This window comes from Daldinia caldariorum, assembly GCF_022478825.1.
Source record: "Daldinia caldariorum strain CBS 122874 unplaced genomic scaffold F4812scaffold_17, whole genome shotgun sequence".
Classification (NCBI taxonomy): Eukaryota; Fungi; Ascomycota; class Sordariomycetes; order Xylariales; family Hypoxylaceae; genus Daldinia; species Daldinia caldariorum.
The window spans coordinates 417,821-433,121 of NW_025953053.1; the positions used below are offsets into that span (position 1 = coordinate 417,821).

At 47.4% G+C, this 15,301-nt stretch overlaps 5 protein-coding genes across 5 annotated transcripts; 4 read left to right on the plus strand and 1 right to left on the minus strand.

Annotated features, from left to right (window-relative positions):
- Positions 1-98: 98 nt before the first annotated feature.
- F4812DRAFT_441003 (taurine catabolism dioxygenase) lies at positions 99-1,930 on the minus strand. Its single transcript, XM_047935194.1, has 3 exons — positions 1,245-1,930; positions 1,039-1,181; positions 99-968 (listed from the first exon to the last, which is right to left on the minus strand). Exons 1-3 carry the CDS (start codon positions 1,509-1,511, stop codon positions 350-352), a joined length of 1,029 nt encoding a protein of 342 aa, XP_047787242.1. The 5' UTR covers positions 1,512-1,930; the 3' UTR covers positions 99-349.
- A 265-nt stretch (positions 1,931-2,195) lies between these two features.
- On the plus strand, positions 2,196-4,245 carry F4812DRAFT_441005 (MFS general substrate transporter). The gene has a single exon (XM_047935195.1). The coding sequence runs from the start codon at positions 2,378-2,380 to the stop codon at positions 3,740-3,742; it is 1,365 nt and encodes a 454-aa protein (XP_047787243.1). The 5' UTR covers positions 2,196-2,377; the 3' UTR covers positions 3,743-4,245.
- Positions 4,246-5,530: 1,285 nt separating this feature from the next.
- F4812DRAFT_462252 (SMAD/FHA domain-containing protein) lies at positions 5,531-6,411 on the plus strand (the record flags this gene model as incomplete). Its single annotated transcript, XM_047938008.1, has 2 exons — positions 5,531-5,833; positions 5,908-6,411. 2 exons carry the CDS (start codon positions 5,531-5,533, stop codon positions 6,409-6,411), a joined length of 807 nt encoding a protein of 268 aa, XP_047787244.1.
- A 3,076-nt stretch (positions 6,412-9,487) lies between these two features.
- F4812DRAFT_144958 (uncharacterized protein) lies at positions 9,488-10,694 on the plus strand. The gene is made up of 4 exons (XM_047929660.1): positions 9,488-9,586; positions 9,852-10,130; positions 10,202-10,294; positions 10,635-10,694. The coding sequence occupies exons 1-3, from the start codon at positions 9,584-9,586 to the stop codon at positions 10,265-10,267; spliced, it is 348 nt and encodes a 115-aa protein (XP_047787245.1). The 5' UTR covers positions 9,488-9,583; the 3' UTR covers positions 10,268-10,294; positions 10,635-10,694.
- F4812DRAFT_441012 (uncharacterized protein) lies at positions 9,851-15,298 on the plus strand. The gene is made up of 4 exons (XM_047935196.1): positions 9,851-10,793; positions 10,852-10,891; positions 11,080-12,111; positions 12,166-15,298. Exons 1-4 carry the CDS (start codon positions 10,302-10,304, stop codon positions 14,757-14,759), a joined length of 4,158 nt encoding a protein of 1,385 aa, XP_047787246.1. The 5' UTR covers positions 9,851-10,301; the 3' UTR covers positions 14,760-15,298.
- The last annotated feature ends 3 nt before the right edge of the window (positions 15,299-15,301 follow it).

The window sequence follows — 15,301 nt, forward strand, 5'->3', positions numbered from 1 at the left end:
CCATGGCATAGCCACGTTGGTTTTACTTTTATGCACTCTTCCCGCGATTAAGATTAGGTCGTGGCCTGCTTCTTGCCTTTCTCTCCTAACATGTCACATCTCGATTAAGCACCTAGGTATAATGATGTGACTTACGATGAGTGTAACACTAAATCCAGGTCTCTTAGTACGTACCTTATGCAATGCCATTTTTTATTTGATGCGTTTGAGGTCCGTTTACACACGAAGTACACGAAGTACCTCACGAGGTACACAAAACACTCAATGGTAGATAGGTACCTAACCTAGTACCTACCTTAAACATATTTCCTAGGTACCTAGGTATTTATTCCCTTATCTAAACTTAACCCTATATCTTCCCTTTGGAAGCCTTGAACTCTTCTGGGAACGCCGGCTGGGGCTTAGAACCGTAAGGTATCATCCGCACCATATGCCGCCTCTCTCCGTCCGCAAAGTCGGGCACCGCGCTATGCGCCGCAGTCCTTTGGTCCCAAACCACAACCGTGCCCTTTTCCCATTTCACCCTACAGCTAAAATCGAGACTTCTGATGTGCTCGTGTAGGAATTGGAGGAGATTATCCGACTCTTCTGGTAAGAGCCCCTCGATCTTACGGGCGATCGTAGGATTTACGAATAGCGACGGTTTTCCCGTGACGGGATGTCTGATAACCAAGGGGTGGGTTGTGTTAACGGCCTCCTTCAAGGCACGCTCCATCCCGACGCGAGCAACTTCTCCGACCGAAGCCGACGTGTGAAAGAGGCTTAACCCTCCGAGGAGCTGTCTAAACGTGGGCGACAGAGCTTCATATGCAGCCGTCAGAGATGTGAAGGCCGTGTCACCGCCACCAGACTCGGGGATTTCAAGAACCCAGAAAAAGGTAGTTGACGGCACGTTGGGCGTAAATGTTTGGTCGACATGCCATAAGTCGTACGTCGTATGAGGACCTAGAAGCGTTCTGAGATTACCACTGCGATGACATTAATATGTAGGTACCTACGACTTTCTTGTTTCTACGTCGAATTTCGTAATTCACTTACGCAGTCTCATCCGCATATACCACGTGGAACTCCGGACCTGTTCCTGTAGGGTAGCCCATCGTGGGATGCTTATGCAAGGGACCATAGTACTTGACAATCTCCCGTTGTTTATCAAATCCAATATCCGCAAAGTTTTGATCTCTCTAGTTAAATTTCAACGTCAGTAGTTGTTTCTTTTTCCTCGACGTCGTTTTCCATGGCCTCACAAAAACTAGGACCCCTCTTTCGGCTGCCAGCAGAGCTACTTCGTCCAACCCCGCCGGAGAGAACTCGCTGAGCTGAACGCCGGTGATTTCCGCCCCAATCCTCGGCGCAATTTTTGTTATCTTCGCGCCCGTTTTGAAAATCGTCGGTTTTAAGGGGTCCGCGCGACGTCCTGGTTCATCCGCCTCGAATTCGGGGATATCCAAGGTGGGCGTGTACCCATCTGGCCTGGTTGGAAGATACGCCGGATACAGAGGATCAGATGGCATGTTGATTAATAGCTTCGAATTGTGTTCTTAAATACTTTCAAAAATCGAAGAGTGGTTACCGGTACGCTGGTTCTTACTCAAGATATGTAGTAGTTACCAGGATCCGCACCGGAGCTGAAGCTTTTCTACGAACATGCCACTCTCGCCGTTTACCGGCCGAGTTACCCCAAAAGAGCTAAAGTCGATCCCTGTAACCCCGACGTGATACTGCATGTCTAGGCTTCGGGCGGGCCATGAATCGGGCCCGAGGCGGATTAGATAAGTTAGTCGTTCATCACGACATCGGTTTGAGAGATGACGGCATGACATACTGGGGTTAGAAGAGATGTAAAATACCAACCGTGCAGTTTAATAGCTGCGGAATACTATTATTAGAACTAAATAGCTAATAGATCTATTATATAGGTGGCGCCGAGGTCAAGTAGGTCGGCGCTCAATGCCATGATTATAGCTTGGATGTCATCATAACCTGACCAGTTGGTAACACTGCGTTAGGTAGTTCTTACTTGAAAATCTTGTACTGGGTAATTGATAACAATCCATATCATACCTAGTATATTGCCGATTCTGTACGTAAGCGCGTCACAGGGTGTCCTTTTCTTGAAATTATTAATGCCACCTGATCATGGCTTACTTCTATCGTATCTAATAAATATAGTGCTCTAACCTGGAGTACTGCAGCCATGGCGTTAATTCAGTCCAGTGAAGATAATGCCAAACCAGACCCAGATATCCAGCCTGATGTGGTATATACTGCATCTCCAACATGGCTTGGAAAGATACATCCTTATTTCAAGGACCCGGAACATGTTGTAGTCCTCAAACTCGACGTCCTCCTATTGGCCTGGGCCTTCATCGCCGGATTAATGAAGGATATGGACCAGTCTACGACGACGCAGGCTTACGTCTCGGGAATGAGAGAATCTCTTTCGCTGTACGGAAACGAACTCGTCGAGTTCACCACATATTTCTCCATCGGCTACGCGCTCTTCATCGTCCCCGCTCAGATGATACAGACGCGAGTCCGCCCCTCGATCTTCTTGCCAATCTGCGAGATAATTTGGGGCGCGCTCACGTTAGCGACTTATAAGGCGCCTAATGCGAGAGCTGTTTCCGTCCTGAGATTCTTCCTGGGTGTTTTCGAGTCGACGTCTTGGCCCGGTCTCGTCAGTCTCATCTTCAATTGGTATACACCGAGAGAGCTTGGCAAGCGATTGGCCATATTCGGCGTCAGCGGCGTGGCTGGTAACATGTTTTTAGGAATCTTACAAGCCGCCCTCTATAAGAATCTCAATGGGGTGAATGGTCTTGGGGGTTGGCAGTGGCTCTTTATCGTCTCCGGTATTATGACGATGACGTGGGGAGCAATAGGATTCCTAGTCATCCCCGACTCCCCTACGATCACTCGAGCTCTTTACTTGAACCCTTCCGAGAGGGAACTAGCGCGCACAAGGCTCTCTAAACACGGAATGACGACCTCGGAGCTGATTCCGTTTGAACTTCTTGTTAAGAAACTCCGCTCGTTGATCCAAAACCCCCTTACGTACCTGTTCCTGGCGGCCTATCTCCAGTTCGCCTGGTCACAACGCGCCAACTCGTACTTCCTTCTGTACCTGAAAGGAGTGAAAGACGAAAACGGTGAGCCGCTATATTCAACGTACACGGTGAATCTTATTCCGCTTGGGGGGTACGCCATCTCAATTGTCTGCAACATCGCACTGAACGCGCTGAGCGACTGGAAAGGCTGGCGGTGGCAAGTATCCTGCGCCACTGCCGCCTTGCAATTAATAGCAACCTCCGTTCTAGCTGGATGGCCCCAATCGCATTCTACAATCATGACGTTTTACTTCCTCACGTTTGCCACGGCCGCTTGGGGTTACGCGCTCGTAGCGTGGCTGGCGGAGATATTGCGCAGGGAACCCGAGGCGCGATCGATCATCGTCGCCATTGCCATTACGCTGGTATACGTCGGGCACGCCACGATCCCGCTGCGCGCGTGGCGGGTGTCCGACTCGCCTACGTACCCGATAGGGTTCCCTTTGGCTGCGGCCTTTTGCGTAGGGAGTATAGGGTGTATGCTGGCGATGCGATTTCATGTTCGAAAGTACCCGAACATTGTAGAATGGGGGCTGGACTGGAGAGAAAGACAGGATGGTGCGGTGGAGGAGGCGTCTGATTCCGATCAGGCGAATGGGAAACAGATCACAAGGCAGACTACGAGGGAGGTCTGAACGTTCGTCGATTTTCCCTTGCCAATCCAGCAGGAAGGTTAAGAGCATTAGTAGCAAAAATTCACAATTGTTTTCAGGAACGGTCTAGGGGAAGCCTGTTACGAGAAACCATCGCCCCTTAATGATCGACTGATATTTCCAGCCAGGAGGTGATTTTCAAAGTTTCTTTATGAAATGTTTAGTAAGGAGATCGCGGAGTACAATATTTATGTTGGGATCGGTAAGCTAAGTCAAGATTCATCGAAACTCTCCCAATTTGACTCTTGATGTTTTCATCCTTAGGTAGTCCCCCATACCCAGCATTGTTCAGTGTACACTGGATAGGTCCGCGTGTAGTTACCTAAGACTGTACCTCATGCAACCACCAAAATCTTTCAATAGGCACAGGCACCACTGTGACCAGATTCCATCCCGTACTAAATCGATTTGTTCAATAAGGTCAACACCACAATGTGTGTCTTTTGTCACTAATGAAGCTAACGAGACATTGTGTTGAATGCTTTGTATTTTGGTACAAAAAGACGCTTACAAAGTACCTAGGTACCTAGGTAGTCACTCAATAAAACTGTATTGATTCCACACTAAACTTCTTTCAGTGGGTCGTTGAATTTAGCGAACAAAATCTTTTCTTTGATTGGCTGCCTATCTGGTAACAAAGAATTAGTGCCGCCTGGTACTGATTGTGCAGCTGGGACCCCGTTTAAACTTTTCTTATAAATATCTGGCGTCCCTCCCCAACTCTCAGGATTCTCTTTTTCTTCTCTTCTTCATACTTACCTTGGAAGAAGAATCCTCGCTCAAGAATGAGGACTCTTAAGGGGAGAGACCTGCATTGCACAGCGCGGAGTCGACCCTCTTCTATTATCCCTCGTGGATCGTAGTTTCCGCAATTTTTGCTTTCACATCGTTTTCATTGTGACCGGTGCCTTGAGCACTGCCATAAGGAAGACGCGTCGCATCGAGGCGCATGGGGATGGTACTGGATATTTAGGTTTCATTGATTGGTTGTGAATTTGAATTTAAGACTGCTTTATGTACGAGTTAATCTTTATTTTAAGGGTTCGAAATGTGTATGTGGTTCATGACGCGTAATACCGCGTAGATTTATTGGTAAATACGTATAGCTGCGTAAACTTCGAAGAGTAGCTGGACAGGTTGTTACTGTAGCAAAATACCTTAAGCATCCTAGTCATCCAGGCCAATTAATAAAGTACTTAAGCGTAGAGATTTCTTAGTAATGTATCGTCATCGCGTAGCAGTCACTAGAAAGACGCGTAGATGGATGGCGCAGAGGATGGCAAATTCGAAACTTGAAGGTTTCATACGGATCCGTACAAAGGCGAAAATCGTAGGCAGCAAAGTTGGACTCTGGAGTATGGGTAATTTACCTCTTATATAGATGTCTTGTATATGTACATATTCTTTGAAATGCATATATATATGGTTATAAATATATACAGATATTTGACTAGCCGAGGTACCAGACCTGACGTGAGCAACTGCGATTAGCGTACTAGAACAGCTCTGTCCCATGCAAGGGCCAAAGGCTGTAAGCTGTAAGCTGTAACCTGCAAGCTGCTAACTTCTCTAGCTTCACTCGCGCGCAAACTTCAGCCTCACAAGCCTTTCCAAATTTATGACCGAAAAAGTTTAATCATACTTCTCTCCCGCCTCACTTATTTTCAGCTCGAATTGAACAGGCAGCCACTGGGCTACCATCCATATATTTACTTCAAAACATGGGTTACAGTGAATCTCCCCTGGGCGAGCGAAGAGCCTCACGAAGCGATGGCGACAATGATTACGAACGTGATGGGCGGAGCCGGACTAGCCACCACAGCGATTCTCATCGACGCGATAGTCGAAGAAAAGAAAGGTCTCGTGATAGGTCTAGAAACAGAAGACGCCACCACCGTTCAAGGTCTCCCGACGACGCGCCTCGCCGTAGATCAATCTCTCCGGACCGTGATCGGGGTAGAAGAGGCGAGCATAGACGCCGAAGATCACGCGATTACGACAGGCGTAATGAAAGTTCCCACCGCACTCGGGCGCGAGACGATAACAACTACGATCACCGAGATAGAGACAGAGGTTCCAAACAAATAGTGAAGCGAAGCGGTCCATTACCTTCTCAGGCTGACTCTTTCGCTGTTACCCAAGGCGAGGAGCCGCCGAAACCGAAAGAGAAGCCCAACTATGGTAACACGGGCGCGTTAGCTGCTGCCTCCAATTCCGTTATTCAGTCAGACGGTTCCAAGATAGTGCTAAAGTATCATGAACCGCCCGAAGCCCGCAAGGCGTCTCCAAAGGACCAGTGGAAATTATTCGTCTTCAAGGGTCAAGATATCGTGGATACTATCTCTCTCGGGAACCGTAGCTGCTGGTTGGTAGGCAGGGAGTTGGCAGTTGTGGATTTACCTGCCGAACACCCGAGTATCAGCAAACAACATGCTGTCATACAGTTCCGCTACATTGAAAAGCGCAACGAGTACGGCGACAAGATAGGCAAAGTGAAGCCCTACTTAATCGACTTGGAAAGTGCCAATGGAACTATGCTTAACGGGAAGAGGGTGCCCGAGAGCAGATATCTCGAACTCAGAGACAAGGACATGATTCAGTTTGGCCAGAGCACACGAGAATATGTTATAATGCTTGCCCCCAAGGATTAAACCTTGTGAATCCGAACAAAGAGCACAGCCTCGCGTGCCAATTCAGTATGGCATGATCGTTGTTACGCTACACTGTGTGACTATTGCATGAGTCCCTCGAGACCAGGGCGCACCGATGATGTAGGCAATCGCAAAATCTTCCTCGGCCTACCGGACATAGAAACCAGGCAATGGATTCCTTTTCCTTGGCCTTCTTTCTGCCTTCCAGAGAACGGCAGAATGGTTTTCTGCAACCGTCCGGAGTCGCCTTGAGTTTTTCCTATAGAAAGATCGAGGAGGCTATCGTCGGTACGAGCTAATGAGGCAGTACCCCTATTGATGTTACACACCCAAATCCGCCCCTTTTGAAGTTTTTTAGTCTTATCACTCGTCTATCACTCGCTAACCGAGTTGACGAGATGATTTTTCGAAGTTGAAAATTTTTTTCGGTCATCACGGGACAGTCTCATCATGCGGTGACGGTCCTAGAATAGCATACAGCGAGGTGCAGAAGTGATATTTCATAGTGATATCTCACTTCGGGTGTGTCATGTCTCGGAACTCAGGAACCAACAACTTATGCCGAAGAGTCGGCTGTTTTTCCAACTGGTAAAGCATGAGGGTACCTGGCATGTGAGACTGTGACGGACTGGTAATGGTAGTGGTGGTAGTGGTGGTCGATTGGCCCTATTCTAACCGCCGCCTAGCCCAACCTAGATAGTAGAACCTTCAGTCCCTTACATAACCGTTGTGAGAACTACAACCGCATACGAACACCAGTGGAACTACCCTTGTTCCACAGGATGGAGAATAACGATGATATAGAATTCAGCGGAATGATCTCCGTGTAGCGGCCAGACCGCTAGATAATGCAACCTCATGATAGTTCCCATGTGAAACTCATCGTATTACATACGGGAAAGAAGGGGAGAAAAATGAATAAAGCTTCAACAAGAAACATATTGATAACCCACCAGTTGCATAATTAATTTTGTGATGACGATCCAGTACTCTGGGACGTCACATTGAAATACATGCCTAGAAGTACGTCTTCAGGGAATCAAGGTACCTAATCTGAACAGCTCAAGTTGTTGTCATCCGCCACACATGCAGCGTGCCGTAATTTGCAACGAAATATCAGTTCTCATTTCAGTAAACTAGTCGGGCGAGGGATAGAACCCCGAGACTACCCTTCGGGGTCTATAATCAATTAATTCTTACTTCCAAATACAACACCCAGGTAGTTACTGATTTTAGAGATGGTGTCCCTTTATAATGCCTATATTTGGTGTAAGAGGTAATTTTAATGGTAGATAGGTTTTTGCTGGTTGATTAATATTCTTAATATAAATATTTGATATGCCTGGAACCTCCTATACTTGGCGAAGTTACCTTAAATAGGGTAATTCTAGGTACTTATTTATGTGAATACCAGAAAGCCTAGAACGTTTGAATATAGTAGATAACCAAACTACCCAGGTTCACAGTTAAGCAACTTAAGGAAGAGGCAGTTTCTCGGCGTTTCTAATATAATCCATTACCAATACTAACAACACTATTCCACGCCAACATGTTAACCTTAGTCGGGAACTCCGCTATAGTTTATTAAGGCCGATAGTTAGTGAGTTAGTGAGTTAGTGCAAACATCTATCCATCTATAATAAAGTTTAAGCTTTATCTCGAGCGTCGTACTGGTGGAATGGTTCGCGCGATGGTTACACACGGCACGCACGTATTTTAATAGGTAGTAGAAATAGGTGCATACCTAGTACCTTTAAGTACCTAGTATCAGGCAGGCAACCTCAGATAGGGACGTACCACTATTCAACAAAAACTGGGTAGCTATACCAATCAACATGACTGTGACGAAGGCGATTTATCCATCCAATCAATGATCAACTAACGGTTTTCGCCGTCCGATGTCTCGGATTTCGTTAGACTCGGCCAACGAAAATACGATCTAGTTGACGTCAAATGCTTGACATTCACAGATAGGGCTTCTTCACTTACGTTGCATATGCCAATACCTAACCCTAGGTGTGTGCAGGTGTGCTAGGTACATGAGGTAATTCATTAAGGATGAACCTAGCATAAGCCTTTCCTGTCCAAGGTAACAGCCTAGGTATATTTTATGTATTATACAATACTCAAGGTTATAGGTATGGGTACCTGATACTAGGTAAGATCCCACTTAAGCAGGTACGCATTACTCTATTCTTACAAACATGGAAGTGCCGAATTACGACGCCTTCTTAGTGCATATCTTCGTTGCCTTCCTTCCCCATCGCCCCCCCTGGCCCCCCAGATCAAAGGCCCTTGCTTAATGAGACCCACTTGTCCACCCGTCTTACTGCATAGCCTAGCTTCTTACGTCGCTTGCAGGAACGTCTTCATACAACAACAGGTAAAGGGGAATTTACAAGGCAACCACATACCGTAATAACTCCCTATGCAAATTCGCAACTTTGAGTAGTAGTAACTTTGTCGCTTGGTCAAGGATGGTGTGGGGAAATAGAAAGGTATGACTAAACTAAAAAAATATTGCTGAGCCTCAGACTGAGGGCAGAGTGCACCACCCATAGACACCGAACCAGCTGACGAAACTTAGAAACAGGGCCCCGTGATGCTACTTCCTGCTACTTACTACTTGCATCTTTTCAACTTTTTTTTTTTTTTTTACTCTCATCCCTTCAATTCTGTACACCCCCATTACCCAAGTCTCTCTTTTCGATGTGACCTGTTTGACCAACCCTCAAATTCCGCCTCGACCGAAGCTTAGCACTGTTTAATCATCAGACCTTTCCAACTTTAAGCAGGGCAACGTCGTGTTAATAGCACATGGAATCGCACATGGAGAACTACTCAACCGTATGGGGATTTGTCTTGTAACCACTGGTCAGGCATTGCCGAAAATCTACTTGCCCATCTAGTATATTTCTTATGACTCTTCAAAGTATACCGTATATAACCTTTCCCCAAGTCTAATACTTCGATGTATCCCGAACTCATACTTCCGTTACTGTCATTATCTACGCCTGATGTCATGCGCGACGCTGATCGCAGTGAAATCTGACCCTCCTTTATAAGTAGAGAAGCACGTCTTCCAGTTACAGCTCTTACACATACACACCTACTACCCGAAAGGTAATAATAATAATATTGGCTTGAGTCCTCTTCTTGTCTTCAAGAAAGCATGGTATGTTTAAGCCCTTCCTCTCTTTTTTTTTCATCCGTTCGTTTCATATGTACCTATCTGAGATTATCCGGGGTTTGATATATCATCCAAGTCACTCTTCGTAGACTTATTGCCCTTCATACCCCGAAGTCTGGTTATGGTAGTCGCTCATATTTGGCGATGCTTCCTAATCCGACTTTTGGGAGCAAACCAAATCCTCAAGACTCGGACGGCTTCGTTCCTATCTACAAGTATGAGTGGCTTGCTAACCCCAGTTCCCCCGCAGGGCTCGATCAATAAGCAAATCTCGCGTTACGAGACAACCGCAGTGTACACACACCCTGATGCCAAGGTAGATATCGTTCTCGTCCATGGACTCAACGGCGATCCGCAGAAGACATGGACGGCCAAGAATAACGTCTTCTGGCCTACCGACTTACTTCCAACTTCCCTCAGAGATGCCCGCGCGAATATCCTCGTCTATGGATATAATGCCGATGTATACTCGAAGAAGCACGGGTCAACCCCGAGCGATAACTTCATTTACGTACATGCGCAGACATTAGTAACGTCCCTCACCCACTATCGAAAGGACGAGCAAACATCTCATAATCCCATCGTCTGGGTGTGTCATAGCCTAGGCGGGATCTTGGTGAAGCGCGCTCTTTTATATTCCAACGACCTAAGGTCCTCGCAGCATGAAGACTACCGATCTATATATGTATCTACGTATGGTATGATCTTCCTGGGTACGCCGCATACAGGCTCAGATCTGGCGGCATGGGGTACGATGTTGCAGGCAATGTCAGACGCTGTAGTCCCCAGGACCTTCTTTCAGTCAGAGTCGGTTCTTCTAAAAACGCTCAAAAGAGATAATGAAACTTTACAAAACATCAATATTCATTTCCTCGACATCTACCAAAGATTCAAGATTCTCATGGCGCACGAAAACCATAAGTCGGATCTGAAGGGAACCAGAATGCTAATCGTTGACGCTCATTCCGCTAGTCCCCAACTTCCGGGCGTGACGTATTTTGCGATCGAGGCAACTCACTCTGGGATGTGCAAGTTTGAGAGCAGAAATGCGCCAGGCTATAGAACTATAGCTACCGCCCTTAGAGATTGGGTTGTGGCCGCACCGGACGTTATCGCCACACGTTGGAGGGTGGAAGAAGATGAGAAACTAGCACGGGCTAAGCACGAAATAGAAGAGAGAATGAAGCCATGGGTATGTCCCTCTCAAACTGAACACTTATCACGACGAAATCACGTCTAACCCCGACTAGATTGACTCGCAGCGTATACAGCAGGCTGGCCAAGGATCCAGTAGGTTACCAACACCACCCTTTTTAGAAAGTAGCTCAAACCGCTATCATAATCGGTATTTGGGGAGCGCGTTGTTTGAAGATGTTCAGCTTCCTTTTGAGATTGAGGAGATCGATGATCACTATTCACAAGAAAGCACTAGATACCGGAGATCGAGGAGCCGTAGCTGATTGTTGTTTTTTCTGTAGTTGCACAGCACCATAATGAAACTACGTTGCCTTCAACCCCAGATCCTTCGAAGATCGATCACCACCCTAGACGGCTCATCACCGGCCCAGTGACGCCTAATCAGCCATCGGAAGAAGAATATTTCCCTTCTCAACAGTCTAAATCTGAGGATGACCCCCTTCAAGAACCTCTATTCGTGAAGCCGACGGTCTTTCGTCCTAACACTCATTTTAAGGGTCGGGACAAAGAACTGAAGTTACTCCATAAAATGCTAATGGACCGCAAGAGAAGGTCGGTCGGGACTTCTTCTGTCCTGATTCAAAGTATGCCTGGCGGTGGTAAGACCCATCTAGCAAGACAGTATGTTTTCCAGCATAGATATGACTACCCCGGCGGCGTCTTCTGGATCAGGGCAAAATCACTGGAAGAACTAGACTATGGCTTTTGGGACATCGCAAAGACGGTAGGCTTAAATGAGGTCACGTTCCTAGATAGCAATGGACTCATCGATACGCGCAAGATGGTTAAGGCCGTTCATACATGGCTGAGTACCAACGACAATTGGCTACTTATTTTAGATGGAATTCATTTTGACCTTCCAGGCCTTGAGGATTATATTCCATTTACGAGGAATACCGGAATAATATATACATCAACAGAGCGAACAGCGGGCGAAGAGTACCAGTTTGATAATCCTCAGATTATAGCGCTGGACTCGTTGACGAAACAAGAAGCCCAGGAACTACTCTTCGAGGAGATGGGCAAGAGGCAGCCATACACTCAAGATGATTTGAGACGTGCCGAAGAGCTGGTTGAACTAATGGACCGGTTGCCTCTCATGATTCATGTTGCAGCGCTACAGCTAAAGGCTACCCGAGAACCCCTAGCGAAGTATCTGAGGTCGTTCCGAAGTCGCCCGAAGGTTGGCAATCTCCTTGCGTATCGGGCGGTTCGTGAACAACTAGAGCATAGAGGTGCCGTCGCCGCACTGAACTTGATGTCTCTACTGTCTTTCTTCGGCACGCATATACCTGTCGAAATGGTAGTACTGGGTACGTAACCGTATTTTCTGAGCCACGTTTCCGCCGTACTAAGTATGTCTATAGGAGCGAAGGCTCTCGACAAAAGAACACCAGTCAAATCTACAGATCCCGAAACTCGGAGGTCGTCATTGAATAACACGTTCAAGATACTCATTGCCTTTGCCCTCGTGGAAAGAAATGAGAATACCGAAGCCTCCTCAGCCAGCTCGCATAGTACTCGCAGTGTCGATATGGGTCAGGATAGCCTCGATATATTAAGAATCCATGGAATTGTTCAGGCCTTTTTCGTTGACGCGCTTGCGGAAGAGAAACAAGCATCGTTCTGGTTGGAACGGGCAATATGCGTCTTCTGCAAAGCTTTCGACATGAGCGACCGCCGAGCTACCGACGACCCCCAAACAGGAGTACCTGAAGACTTCCGAAGGCTTCGCATCCACGGAGAGCGATTACTAGCCCATACAAGCCGGTTCGAAAAAAGAAACAAGGAACTCACCCAGTGCCGAGAATTTGTCGAATCACGTTTGAACACCATTGATAAGCGAATCGATGAACTAACTAGACGAATCACGGACGGCTCTAGTCAAGGGTCTGAACCAGCAGTGGTCTCTGTATTCGAGCGGACAAACAGTCTATCTGAAGAGGATACGTCAACGCCTCCGAGCAATAGCAGCATAGCCGAACCCTATATCTTGTATGACGAAAACTCACCGCTGTCACCGTTAGAGTCTCCAGCAATCTACAGTATCAGCGACTATAATCCTTATCATTGGCATGTTACTTATCCGCACGGCGTACCATACGACGATAAAGACCATTCAAGAACTGTAACGCCACAACCAGCGCCAACAGAAGTTTTCGAGTCAATGTCAATGCCAGACGATGATGAAGTTACAAGGAGGGTGTTCGGCCCCAACCATCGAACTATCAAACGGCACGCCGGGCGGCGCTACCGTGACCATGCCGGTTCTTGGAGAGCCGCCTCTCAGATACTGAGCGACCCACGCGTTAGCATTAGCCGCGAGACAGCAAAAGGCATTATCAACAGGTCAACTGTTGAGCAGATGGCTAGACCACGCTCCCCTACAAATAGCACTTCTTCCGATACTACTAAAGCACGAATGACCCTCGATCGTATCAACAGGGGCTCGCTTTCATCGCAACAACAAAGCATCGAGAGTAACATTGAATCCGTCAGCGATGTTACTCCGGCCACACGTCCAAGGTTGATAGCCGGCAGGCCATCATACGCCGAAGCTGTAGTTGGAGAGGATTATTCTCCCTCTGTAACTTTCTCAAGCCCAATCCCATCACCAAGTAGTGCCGCCACGTCAATCCTTAGGCGCAGGGAGAATGATCGTTCCGTGTCACTCGACGGGCTCGCTCCGGTCAAAGTATCTAGCCCTTTAGCTACGACTCCTCTCACCGTTACATCGCCACCATTACCAGCCCCTCCAACGGCGCAGACAACTTCTTTACCAGAGGGCGATAAGACGGCTCACGTACCCAAGTCATCTTCAGGGCCTCCATCGAGACCACCCTCAACATCGCCCTCGCATTCTCCCTCAATGCGAGCTTCAAGACCATCCTCTGGGGTATTATCAAGGTCTGCACAATCTAGCCCATCCCATCCCACAGGCCCTTTTGTCCCACCACCGATTCCAATTGAAGTCAACTCCAACAGCAGTCTACGCTCTTTACCTGCTCCTAATCCTCATCCATGGGACTCTTCTACTAGACTTCCCCAACATTCTATTGCCAAAAGCGATGACTATCTTCCCTTAGCTCACTCATTCCCTTCGATCCGAACACCCCCTAGTCTCCCATATCCGCATACAGCGCACAGTCCACCGGAGAGTTTACCCGCACCAGAACATCCGCCCTCATGGGTAGCGTCGTCCATGTCTCCAAACTTGCATCCGCAAGGTTATTCTAGTCAACCTATGTCGCGCGATCCGAGCCACCAGTCAAGTCACAGCCACAGCTCGAGCTATTCTTTGAATCATGCCCCTTCTCCATTAGCACATAGCTCATCGCCAGGATCTCAAGTGATGCAGAGACCCCGCTCTCGTCGCCCAAGCGTAGTAGAAACAGAGCCCAGCCCGCGGTTAGACGGGCTTGAGCTTGAACCTGTAATTACTAGTTATTCGCTCTATAACGAATCGGCCCGTGGTCGTAAACGTACAGCATCAGGAGGCTTGTCTCACTCCTCGAATTCTCCAAGCCTGCTCTCACGATTCAAACCAAGGAGAAGGGGAAGTAACGGGCGTCGCCACAAGTCGGCAAGTGGAAGATTGAGTGGCTTAACTAGGATCTCCAGGATCAGTTTAAACCAGGACCCGAAGTCACCAAAGGAAGCTGAGCCAATGTCACGGTCTGGTTCAGGCGGGATTCGACTGGCAGATGGTAGAGTCGTGGAGTTTGGGTCTCCGCGACAGGGAAGAGAGGTGTCGCCTATTTCGGTGACAAGCGGCTCTGGCGTCGATGTTGGCAATGACCAGGGTGGTAGCCCATCCATCTCTTCGAGTCCTCCTCAAGCATCGCCCAGATTCAGCACTCATAGGTTGAGTAGAAGAGGCAAGAAAGTGAATTTGAAGGAAACGGCCAATGCTTCCGACGTCGGGCTGGGGATCTTACAGCAGCAAAGACAATCGCCGTAATTCCTCGAGAGCCAGCAGCTCTGTATATAACATGCTACTTGCACTCGCTTATCACCGAAACTATATTGTATATACGCATACATATGAATTTGCATTTGCATGGGGACGTTATGCATTTTAGGCTTGGAAAAAAAGAGAAAAAAAAAAGAGAAGACAACGAAATTGCATATTTGGGATTTGCTTTGTTGCATTTGGGGAAGCGAGCATTGGGAGGGAGAGTTGGAGATGGTGTGAAGATTGATACCAGAATGAGATGCTTTGGGGTAGGTACAAGGTAACATATCTGTTATTGGTTTTCTGGGCGGTGGGAGACGTGTACGATATACGACGTTATATTAGAAAGACAGTTTTTTGATATGGGATAAGTATACGGCATCCCATATAAATGCCATACATAGGTACACAATATGAAGAAGTGCTTTAGATACCAGTTGTAATGTTATAACGATCTTCTCGTTTGGCAAGCGTGATATTGGGACGTTGACATCTTCACTATAACAGGTATATGAATTATTTCAGGGAAGAAGTCTTCTAGAAATATG